This window comes from Giraffa tippelskirchi, chromosome 10 (genome assembly GCF_054371585.1).
Source record: "Giraffa tippelskirchi isolate mGirTip1 chromosome 10, T2T-mGirTip1v1.2.pri, whole genome shotgun sequence".
Lineage (NCBI taxonomy): Eukaryota > Metazoa > Chordata > Mammalia > Artiodactyla > Giraffidae > Giraffa > Giraffa tippelskirchi.
In genome coordinates, this window is record NC_137284.1 from 71,635,246 (window position 1) to 71,648,178 (window position 12,933).

Consider the following 12,933-nt stretch of genomic DNA (forward strand, 5'->3'; position numbering starts at 1 on the left):
AGAAACCAACTTTTCTACATTTTCTTTTCTAATTTATGTAAATGAGTTAAGAAAATAGACTAAATGAGCTAACGGCTGTATGGAACTTTTGATATAGTTACCTACAAAGACTAACAAATCTAAAATATTAAACACAAGAGATTGAAGTAAACTATGTAAATATAAATATTAAAACACTTCACTGTAAAGGGCAAAATAAAAAAGCATCATATATATTCTACCTTTCACTATAAGAATTATCTTTTCCAGGCTAGTAATTATCACAGTGTTAGGAAGATTATTTATTGCACTGCATTTGAAAATGCTTGATTAGAAAAGCCCCAGGGAAGCAACTGTATAAGTAAAATATGCAAGCCTGGATCTTCCACTGAGTGCAAAGTACGCATTACCTATCAATTGGGTTCTTTATTAAATACAGGAGACCCTGGTGGCTCAGATAGTAAACAATCTGCCTTCAATGCAGGTTCAATCCCTGGATCTGAAAGATCCCCTGGAGAAGGAAATGGCAACCTACTCCACTATTCTTACCTGGGAAATCTCATGGACAGAGGAGCCTGGCAGACTACAGTCCATGGGGTCACAAAGAGTTGGAAATGACTGAGAAACCAACACTTCCACTATACTTAAGATGGAAAAGATTTTAATGCCAAGAATAACATTCTATATTTTATTAAACACACTGCATAGGAAAAGAAAGACTTTACACACTGATATGTAAATTTAAATATGAATACCGATAAAACAGTTGATTTAGTCTTAAAGAATAGCAAGGAGAGATAAGAAAGCCTTCCTCAACGATCAATGCAAAGAAATAGACGAAAACAACAGATTGGGAAAAACTAGAGATCTCTTCAAGAAAATTAGAGATACCAAAGGAACATTTCATGCAAAGATAGGCTCGATAAAGGACAGAAATGGTATGGACCTAACAGAAGCAGAAGATATTAAGAAGACATGGCAAGAATACACAGAAGAACTGTACAAAAAAGATCCTCATGACCCAGATAATCACAATGGTGTGATCACTCACCTAGAGCCAGACATCCTGGAATGTGAAGTCAAGTGGGCCTTAGGAAGCATCACTACGAACAAAGCTAGTGGAGGTGATGGAATTCCAGTTGAGCTATTTCAAATCCTCAAAGGTGATGCTGTGAAAGTGCTGCACTCGATATGCCAGCAAATCTGGAAAACTCAGCAGTGGCCACAGGACAGGAAAAGGTCAGTTTTCATTCCAATCCCAAAGAAAGGCAATGCCAAAGAATGTTCAAACTACCGCACAATTGCACTCATCTCACAGCTAGTAAAGTAATGCTCAAAATTCTCCAAGCCGGGCTTCAGCAATATGTGAACTGTGAACTTCCAGATGTTCAAGCTGGTTTTAGAAAAAGCAGAGGAACCAGAGATAAAATTGCCAACATCCGCTGGATCATCGAAAAAGCAAGAGAGTTCCAGAAAAACATCTATTTCTGCTTTATTGACTATGCCAAAGCCTTTGACTGTGTGGATCACAATAAACTGTGGAAAATTCTGAAAGAGATGAGAATACCAGACCATCTGACCTGTCTCTTGAGAAACCTGTCTGCAGGTCAGGAAGCAACAGTTAGAACTGGACATGAAGCAACAGACTGGTTCCAAATAGGGAAAGGAGTCCATCAAGGCTGTATATTGTCACCCTGCTTATTTAACTTATATGCAGAGTACATCATGAGAAACGCTGGGCTGGAAGAAACACAAGCTGCAATCAAGACTGCTGGGAGAAATATCCATAACCTCAGATATGCAAATGACACCACCCTTATGGTAGAAAGTGAAGAAGAACTAAAGAGCCTCTTGATGAAGGTGAAAGAGGAGAGTGAAAAAGTTGGCTTAAAGCTCAATGTTCAGAAAACTAAGATCATGGCATCTGGTCCCATCACTTCATGGGAAATAGATGGGCAAACAGTGGAAACAGTGTCAGACGTCATTTTTTTGGGCTCCAAAATCACTGCTGATGGTGACTGCAGCCATGAAATTAAAAGACGCTTACTCCTTGGAAGGAAGGTTATGGCCAACTTAGATAGCTTATTTAAAAGCAGAGACATTACTTTGCCAACAAAAGTCCTTCTAGTCAAGGCTATGGTTTTTCCAGTGGTCATGTATGGATGTGAGAGTTGGACGGTGAAGAAGGCTGAGCGCCGCAGAATTGATGCATTTGAACTGTGGTGTTGGAGAAGACTCTTGAGAGTCCCTTGGACTGCAAGGAGATCCAATCAATCCATCCTAAAGGAGATCAATCCTGGGTGTTCATTGGAAGGACGGATGTTGAAGCTGAAACTCCAATAGTTTGGCCACCTCATGCGAGGAGTTGACTCATTGGAAAAGACCCTAATGCTGGGTAGGATTGGGGGCAGGAGGAGACGGGGATGACAGAGGATGAGATGGTTGCATGGCATCACCGACTCGATGGACATGGGTTTGGGTAGACTCTGGGAGTTGGTGATGGACAGAGAGGCCTGGCATGCTGTAATTCATGGGGTCGCAAAGAGTCAGACACGACTCAGCGACTGAACTGAATTGAACTGAAACCATTCTTTAGCCTCAGATATGCAAATGACTCCACCCTTATGGCAGAAAGTGAAGAACTAAAGAGCCTCTTGATGAAAGTGAAAGAGGAGAGTGAAAAAGTTGGCTTAAAGCTCAACATTCAGAAAATGAAGATCATGGCATTCGGTCCCATCACTTCATGGCAAATAGATGGGCAAACAGTGGAAACAGTGGCTGACTTTATTTTCTTGGGCTCCAAAATCACTACAGATGGTGACTGCAGCCATGAAATTAAAAGATGCTTACTCCTTGGAAGGAAAGTTATGACCAACCTAGATAGCATATTAAAAAGCAGAGACATTATTTTGCCAACAAAGGTCCGTCTAGTCAAGGCTATGGTTTTTCCAGTAGTCATGTATGGATGTGTGAGTTGGACTATAAAGAAAGCTGAACACTAAAGAATTGATGCTTTTGAACTGTGGTGTTGGAGAATACTCTTGAGAGTCCCTTGGACTGCAAGGAGATCTAACCAGTCCACCCTAAAGGAGATCAGTCCTGGGTGTTCACTGGAAGGACTGATGTTGAAGCTCAAACTCCAATACTTTGGCCACCTCATGCGAAGAGCTGACTCATTTGAAAAGGCCCTGATGCTGGGAAAGATTGAGGGCAGGAGGAGGAGGGGACAACAGAGGATGAGATGGTTGGATGGCATCACCGATTCAATGGACATGAGTTTGGGTGAACTCCGGGAGTTGGTGATGGACAGGGAGGCCTGGTGTGCTGTGGTTAATGGGGTCGCAAAGAGTCAGACACAACTGAGCAACTGAACTGAACTGAAATCATCCTTACAAAATAATCCCATTTCTTAAAGAAAAGTATGAGAAGAGTTTTCCTAGGTTTGTATTCACAGGCTAATATTTTAAATTTCTTTGGCTTCCTTCCTAGGCTCTTGAAAGTGCAACATCTATGTTATAAATATAAAGGTATAATCAATCTCCTCTTGAGAATAATGTATAATTCAAAATTCCATTGTGTGTTAAATTCTAATGAGGTTTCAAGCACTTTTTGATTTTCCCACGTTAATGGGTTATAAAATTACCAGATCAAAGAGTAATGAATTTCAACCCTAGTTCACCTATAACTTGGTTTCTTCATGCTCAAACAATGATTGTAATAAGACTTCACCAGGCTGATTTAAAGATGAAGAATAAATGCCTGAAATACATCAAGAAAATAATTGTGGTAAATATTTGTAACCAGTTAGGCTTGGCAGTTCTATACTTTAGTTCAATCTCCTATAAAAAATGATGGGAGAAAAACAATAATAAAATAAATCTTCATCTTGTAATTGGCTGTGTTAGTGAGTAGAAAGCACTGAGAATAGTGCATGGCATACGGCAAGCAGTGTACAAAGTCTAAATCATGATCATTACCACCACTATCATCCCGTCTTAGACATAAAACAACACAAAGAAAACAAACTCATCTAGAGACAAATTTCCTCTCTAGGAGTGAAGCACTTGAAAGTAAAAGTGACTGAAACGTATGCTTCTAGGTATTAAAAATGTGAAGATTGCCACTATTCAGGAAAGATTTTATGATAAGACATCAAGAGAATTAAAAACTTCTCATATACAGCAATTTTGAGACTAAAATCTGTAGAAAAATGAGACCAAAAACATGTAGCACAAAAATCTAAGGATTTTTATGAGATCCCTTTAAGGAAGGGGTAAGAAGGATGGTAAGTATTTCTCTGTGAAATAAGGTCTGTGCTGTGCTTAGTCACTCAGTAGTGTCTGCCTCTTTGTGACCCCAGGGACTGTAGCCCAGCCAGGCTCTTCTGTCCAAGGAAATTCTCCAGGCAAGAATACTGGAGTGGGTTGCCATGCCCTCCTCCAGGGTATCTTCCTGACCCAGGGATCGAACTCAGGTCTCCTGCATTGTAGGTGGATTCTTTATCATCTGAACTACCAGGGAAGCCCAGAAACAAGGTCATGGCTACCGAAAGAGACCTACACATAGGTCACTGGATATGTTACATCAAACACTGAACATTTAATTCTAGGTGAAGTATTATAAATAGAGTGTACTTTTCTCTGACAGAGGGATGACTATCTATAGTTTCCCTAGTCACATGCAAAGCGCTAATGTTATCTATCATTGCTCTCTCTTAATAGGAGCATTGTGCCAATGGTATGAGCAATAGAAGCAGATCGGTCAGATATTTTAGCTGTGGTATGCGGACAGTTTTTAGAAAAGACATAGTAGGGGGATGACCTAGGAAACTACCCCAGCTCCTGCCTTATAATGATCCCAGCAACAATGAAGAAAGAAAGTGCGAAATACCAGAAGTATAGAAGACAGAATTCAGAGCATTTAGTTACTGGCTCTATCTGGAACCTGGAGAATAATCAGAAGTGATTCTTAGATTCAGGTAACTGGAAGAACAGTGGTTCCCCTAACAAGTAGCAGTGTCGGGAGAATACAACAGTTCAGATTCCTTATCTATAATATTGGAAGGAATGCTACATCGTGGAAATATCATAAAGCCTGGAGGGGTGGGAGGTGGGAGGGAGGTTCAAGAGGAAAGGGACATATGTATACCTATGGCGGATTCATGTTGATGTATAGCAGAAACCAATGCAACATTGTAAAGCAATTATCCTCCAATTAAAAATAAACTTTTATAAAAAAGAGAGATAAAGCATGAAGACTAAGCACTGTGGCATAGAAAAACAGGCTTTCAACCTGCTAACCAATACTGTCTAAATGGAACTAATGGCCCTTGAGAAAGGTAACTATGGTAAAATTTGAATCAAGGGGAAGTTGATTCATGTAGCTGATTCATGTAGCTCACATAGTATATAAACTTTACATACAATTTGTTCTATAGATAAATGTCACAGGATTCAGTCACCATCTATTATACGTAACTGAGTGAAATGGGCAGAACTTTTGAACCTCATCTAAATGTTCCTATTATAGTATGACTTTGGATGCAAATATAGTTCTGTCAAGTCATTAGTATGTATTCAAAATAAATGAGAGCATGCACAATTTTTACTAGAGTTACCATAAATACTTTGGAAACAGGCTAGTTAGAATCAAATGGCACATAATAGTAGTAATCATAACAATAATGATAATAATAAAAATAAAAAATATACTTATACAACTAAGATGATGAGAATTCTTCCTAAATCCCTTCAAATATAATAAAAATCTTACCAAACCTCTGTTGTTCTCTACCTGTAAAATGTAAAGAAGAAAATAAAGGATTTAATTGGAAATTTTATCTTCATAAGGCCTCAGTATCCACATGTGTAAATTTCTGTCTGAAGACATTTTTCCAAATAACATTCCACGATGTGTATAGTATATTCTGTGATAAAAGGGAGTCATGGTCAACAAAACATGGGAAATAATGAATTAACCTAACTTTACTGCCTGCATACCCAGAGTCTTTTATAAGCCAATATAAGTTGCGAGTCTCCCCAAGTGGAATACAGTACTATCATTGCACAAATCAATTTGATCATGAAGTAATTCCCTTTTTGGGGAAGTGGGGTGGAGAAAACACTACTTGGGAATCAATGCCTTAGGTTATTTCACATGAGTTTCAAGACAGTACATCATGTCAGCTTCACAACAACCAGGGAAGAAGGCAGAGCAGATAGGGATCCAATTGGTGATAAGAAAATTTAAATTCAAAAAGATAATGTAAGAAACCAATAGTGAGATTGACCGATAGATTCGTTCAGTCTCAGTCTAGCAATGTGGTTTTATTAACCAAAACAATTTCTGATCTCAAGGAAAATACCACCCACAAGCTGGAGAAACTAATGCCTATGCCAAATATGACATACTCTTCTACACTGTAAAATAGTCATGGCACAGCTGACTTGCTGTCTAACGTTGAGATATTAAGCTATTTGAAAACATCTTTCATAAGTTAAGTCTAAATGGGGAAGCAGTCAATGTTATTAAAGCATGTGCCAAGTGAAGCTTTGATATCCTAGACCTTTCTGTGATATTGAGACTCAAAATTTTCTTGGTAGAGACAAGAAGTTTGCATGGTAGTTGGCCACAAGACAGAGGAAGGTAAAAATCGCATCTTTCAAAGAGAAGTAACATTTCTGAAATGACAATCTGCTGTTAGTTCTTCCACGACACCCTTCATGAGAGACTGGTGAAAATGCTTGAGAAATTACTAACTGCACATTTGCTTTAAGAGTCAAAATGCACTTTGTACATGTTCCATATTAAATTATAAAAAATATATATAGTCATTCATGATCTTATGTAAGAAACCCAGCCCCAACATCAAAAAAAAAAAAAAAACCCTCCTGGGAACTTCAAACCAGGGAAAATAATTCATATTTTGTTAAAACACACACCCTACACACACAGACAGGCACACACAGAAACACAGACTTCATTATGAATTTTAGGAACCTGAAGAATATACAAAGGATATGGAATATCTCTTCACCAAGATCATGATCTACAGAACATGACCCACCAGATTCAAGGTACTTTATTATACTGTTAATATCTAATTAATCTAGGTGGTGGAATATTTATAATCTTGTTACCATATTTAAAAAATACATATGTCTCCCTTATGGGCTTCCCTCATAGCTCAGTTGGTAAAGAATCCACCTGCAGTGCAGGAGACCCTGGTTCGATTCCTGGGAAGGGAAGATCTGCTGGAGAAGGGATAGACTACCCACTCTGGTATTCCGGCCTGGAGAATTCCATGGACGGTATAGTCCATGGGGTCACAGAGAGTTGGACACAACTGAGCAACTTTCAATTTCACACTTTTCATATTTCCCTTTTGGGCTTCCCTGGTGGCTCAGATGGTAAAGAATACACCTGCAGTGCGGGAGACCTGGTTTCGATCCCTGGGTTGGGAAGATCCCCTGGAGGAGGGCATGGCAACTCATTCCAGTATTCTTGCCTGGAGCATCCCCAAGAACAGAGGAGCCTGGCGGGCTACAGTCCATGGGGTCACAAAGTAACTAAGCACACACAGCATATCTCCCGTTTATATTCCTTAAATTACATCACAAACTTACTTCATTTTTCTATGATTAACATTGTTACTTAATCTGCAAGAATTAAAAAAATGTTTAGTACATGAAGGTTTTTTATTTATTATGTACTTGCATCTATTCTAAACAACAAGATCATGATTTAAACTTACAAGGTTAATTCAGTGCTCTGTGGTGACCTAAATGAGAAGGAAATAAAAAAAAAGAGAGATATATGTATATGCATAACTGATTCACTTTGCTGTACAGTAGAAACTAACACAACATTGTAAATCAACTATGTTGTTGTTGATGTTTAGCTACTAAGTCATGTCCGACTCTTTGCAACCCCATGGACTATAGCCCGCCAGGCTCCTCTGTCCATGGGATTTTCCAGGCAAAACTACTGGAGTGGGTTGCTATTTCCTTCTCCAGTGGATCCTCCCAACCCAGGAATCAAACCTGAGTCTCCTTCATTGGCAGGCGGATTCTTTACCACTGAGCCACTAGGGAAGCCCCAAAATAACTATACTACAATAAAAATTAATTTAAAAATAAATAAATTTATGAGATTAAACTTTAATAATTTTCACATTCCATTTGTAACTCCTTATGTCATTAATATATAATACTTTCTTTCAAGCTTCTAACAATAACCTGTAAGTGATCCTTACCACTACTAAATGTTTACACATTAGTTGTCTATATGCTGCCATAATAAATTAGCACAAATTTAGTGGCTTAAAACAATACAAAGTTATCTCAAGAGTTCTGCAGCTGAGAAGAATAACACAGACGTCACTGGGATAATAGCTCTAGCAGAGAACCCATTTCTGTGCTTTTGATGGCCTCAAGAGGTTACCCATATTCTTCGGGTTGTGACCCCTTCCATCTCCAAAGCCAGCAATAGCTGGTTAAGTCTTTTTCTCACTCCCTATCATCCTGAAAATTCTGACTCCCTCTTCCACTTACTGAAACATATACATTACCAAATGTAAAATGAGATAGCCAGTGGAAATTTGCTGTATGACACAGGGAGCTCAAACCCAGTGCTTTGTGACAACCTAGAGGGGTAGGAGGGAGTCAGAGATGAGAGAGAGGTTCAACAGGGAGAGGACATATGTATATCAATGGCCGATTCATGTTGATGTATGGCAGAAATCAACACAGTATTATAAAATAATTATCCTCCAATAAAAATAAATTTTAAAAAAACAACATTGGGTCCACCCAGATCACTTAGCATGATCTCCCTGTTTGAAGGTCAGCTGATTAGCAATCTTATTTTCATGTGCAAGCTTAATTCACCTTTACCATTTCAAGTAACATATTTACAGGTTGCAGAAGTTAGACCCAGAACATTTTGTGGGGAACCACTATTCTGCTTACTAGAGTTAGCCACAAACTCCTACTTCATATGCTGTCACTCAGTATCTGTCTTTACATTACAGGTGTTTCTACTTAGGACTTCCCTGGTGGTGTAGCAGTAAAGAATCTGCCTGCTACTGCAGGGAACACAGGTTCAATCCCTGGTCCAGGAAGATCCCACATGCTGCAGGGCAACTATGCCTCTGCACCACAACTACTAAGCTTGTGTGCCACAACTACTGAAGGTCAGGTGCTTAGCGTCCATGCTCCACAACAAGAGAAGCCACCGCAATGAGGAGCTTGCGCACTGCAACTAGAGAGTAGCCCTCACTTGCTGCAACTAGAGAAAAGCCCACGCACAGCAATGAAGACTCAGCACAGTCAAAAATAAATTCATTAATAAAAAATTTTAAAAGGCATTTCTCTTTAAGGAATGTTTACTAAAGTCTTCAAATAATAATAGCAAAAGTCTTCAAATAATAGCAGTAATAGCAATAATTATTATTATGGTTTGTTTATAGAAAATCGAGGATGAAAGCCTTAAGTGACTCAATTAAGACCTTCAGCATAACTTACTATTTCAGAAATGTTAATAGAACACAATGAACAAATTTGAAATCATGAAACCAGGATGATCTCAGAGGTGTCATTCTCACCTTCTCTCAAAAAGAAGCAATTCCCTGGCTTCCCTTAAAGTATCTGCTTGATCCCTGCCACATGCCTCTCGTCTATCTCCTTTATATACTCCCAAGGATTCACCTTTTAAATTAAGCCTTCTATCAGTAGCCTGATATAAATAGGCACGGTTACAACAATTCCCAGTCTTTTGCACATGACTCTGCCAAGCATAGTTATTAAGACTGATGTCATTTGTGCAGTAGTTGCTTAATGACCTAGATTTAAAAATTAATCAAGTAACAGAACTTTGCTTTTAAGAAAAATAAAATATGAATTTTTCTCACCTAAATTAAGTTATATTTTAAGCTCCTTGATGGTTGGAACATGTTTGTCATAGTGTATATCACAGGTTCCAGCACATAGCACGGATCCAAAAAATAATTGTTCAAACAATAAATGAAGATGTGTTAACATGTACCTTAAGCCTTCTACCATTTTTGTCCTTACTTGCCTAACACAATCTCCTAGAACTCACATTATATAAATTTATAAATATATAAATATTAAAAATCCAACATTCAGTCATAATTTACAAATATTTACTAAGTGCCAACTATGTGTCAGGCTTGTCAGATTCCTTATTAATACAGTGGCAATTTAGTTCCTGCCTTCATGCCTATAATTTGTGGTCTTTCAGGATTTTCCATCTTAGTTGATGTTGATATCTATTTGATGCTGATATCTATTCCAAGAATTATTTCTCAATCATCTCAAGCAGAAACGACCTGTCTTTTCCAGTCCTCATATTGCCTGTTCAACTCACCATTTACACTGCCTCACACAGAAATTACTTATATGAACATCTCATCTCTCCCAATGCAATTTCTTATAAAGCCCCTTGTAAGTTATTGTACACACACAATAGTTGGACACATGTTTTTCCCTTAAAAATATAACCTCTACAAAAACTTAGGAAGGATATTTTCTCATTTTCATTGACATAGTTATTTTCTTTTTATCAACAGTGAAATAGTTAGGAATTTTGGCCAATAGAAAATATTTAGACTGTGTGATTATGAAGAAAAACTATAGTACTGTGGGTAAATATACAGTAATTACTTATCTGCAGATAATATTCATTTCAATCATCCCTATATGCCAAAGAAACTGTAATACACAAAGTTCTCCTCCAAAGGCCAACCATTACAATCTGTCTTTACTAATTTATGTCTTTGGGCTTCCCTGTGGTAAAGAACCCACCTGCCAAGCTGGATACGTGAGTTCAATCCCTGGGTCGGCAACATCCCCTGGAGAAGGAAATGGTAACCCACCCCAGTATTCTTTCCTGGGAAATCCCATGGACAGAGAAGCCTGGCAGGAAGCCCATCTGGAAGCCCCAGTACTTTGGCCACCTAATGCAGGGAGCCAACTTATTGGAAAAGACCCTAATGCTGGGTAAGATCGAAGGCAACAGGAGAAGGAGGCAGCACAGGGTAAGATGTTTAGATAGCATCACCAACTCAATGGACATGAATAACTCCAGAAGACAGTAAAGGACAGAGAAAATTGATGTGCTGCAGTCCATGGGGTTGCAAAGAGTGTGACATGACTTAGTGACTGAACAACAACAATGATGTCTCTGCACTGGCTGACATTTGGAGCAATTATGATATTACCAAGAGATTTATCCTATTATATCTTCCATCACAAGGAAAGTGAGACAAAGGCAGTGCAAGATATACAGTTAAAGATAGAATTCAAAATATATATTTTATATGCAAATTTATAAGTTTTTCTATAAAGTAAATGGAGATTTATTTGTAATCTTTTATGTCATTAATACAACAATGCACAAAAATTTTGCACATGCATGGTAGGAAGAAGTGGCCCCTGGTACAGTATGTTTGAGCCTAAAACATTAAGTGACAATAGATGTGTGGGCCAGATTAGGTAGAATGTGCCCAAGAGAATGTGGCCACAGTTGGCAAGTGAACTAAGACTTGATCTGGAAATAATTGTCACCTCTCACTCCTAAACCTTTCTAATAAGTAACACCATCTCCTCCAGAAAGGGTACTGATGCAGACCTATGGAGTAGGGTCAGTTCTTCAAAAAATTTTCCTGCCAACTAACATTTTTAAAATGCTCCCCAAACCTTCTGAAATCGAGCCTGCCAAATACAATAAAAACAAGTTGATATGCTACAGTGAAACAAGTGGATAAGCAATAAAGTACATGAAAAACATTTCACATTATGCATGAAATGAAGTTGCTCTGTTGTGTCTGACTCTTTGCGACCCCATGGACTGTAGCCTACCAGGCTTCTCCGTCCATGGGATTTTCCAGGCAAGAGTACTGGAGTGGGTTGCCCTTTCCTTCTTCAGGGGATCTTCCTGACCCAGGGACTGAACCCAGGTCTCCCGCGTTGCAAGCAGACGCTTTACCTTCTGAGCTACCAGGGAAGCATAGCATAGGAGAAAACAATTTCAATGGTAAACAAAAATGGAATGCTCTCTCAGTTAAGCTTTCGAAACATCTAATGTAGCCTTTAGGCTTGAGGCAATTTGTATCCAGAAAAATGAATATTGTGTGATAAGGATCAGTAAAACTTCAAATTTATTTTTAAAGTTATCTATTTCCAAGTTTGAAAATTAATTCCATTTTATTTCATTTATACTTAATCCCTTGGAGAAAGGAATGGCTCTCCACTCCAGTATTCTTGCCTGGAGAATTCCACGGACAGAGCAGCCTGGTGTGAAGGTTGGACACGACTGAGTGACTAATATACGAAACCTACATAAAGGAAGAAAACTCCTTAACTTTTACACAGCCTCTTGATTCCATGAGCTGCCTTTTGTAAGAGTCACTGTAATTGTAATATCAGTGCTGTAAGCAAAGGAAAATCAATAGCAGATTCAAGTCATAATTTCATATATTCACCATGAAACCAGATTTTAGAAAAACAAAGATGGAATTAAAAATAATTAGTTCTATATGGATTTCCTGATAGCTCAGATGGTAAAGAATCCATCTACGATACAGGAGACCTGGGTTTGATCCCTGGATCGGGAAGACCCCCTGGAGGAGGGCATGGCAACCACTCCAGCATTCTTGACTGGAGAATATCATAGACAGAGGAGCCTGGTGGGGCTACAGTCCGTAGGGTCACAAATAGTCAGACACGTCTGAGCAACTAACACACCAACAACAAACGGATTATTTTACTAACTCAGCAAGAATCAAGTCATTGGTGATTTGGAAGGAACCGAGTTGACCCACATTTACCTAGGATTAATCTCAGGAATCACTCTTTTTGAATGCTTTCCAGAGAAGCCATGAGTAGCCAGGCTGGGCTCTTTCTAGTCGAGGTCACATAGAATGTAAAGGGT

At 38.7% G+C, this 12,933-nt stretch overlaps 1 protein-coding gene across 10 annotated transcripts in view; it reads right to left on the reverse strand.

Annotated features, from left to right (window-relative positions):
• CRPPA (CDP-L-ribitol pyrophosphorylase A) overlaps positions 1 to 12,933 on the reverse strand; it is a 417,735-nt gene that overhangs the window by 111,691 nt on the left and 293,111 nt on the right. For 3 of the 10 annotated variants that reach the window (XR_014067826.1, XR_014067827.1, XM_081537647.1), the window contains exons 10-11: positions 7,733 to 7,759; positions 5,752 to 5,772 (exon numbers count right to left, since the gene is read on the reverse strand). The exons of 5 other annotated variants lie outside the window; for them this stretch is intronic. Coding sequence is in view for 2 of the 5 variants with exons in the window: in XM_081537647.1 (XP_081393773.1) it covers positions 7,742 to 7,759 (18 nt within the window). In the remaining 3 variants the exon portion in view is untranslated. Of the gene's footprint in view, positions 1 to 5,751; positions 5,773 to 7,708; positions 7,760 to 12,933 lie in introns of all 10 variants that reach the window. 2 more of the 10 variants (XR_014067825.1, XM_081537645.1) reach the window with 1 other exon arrangement.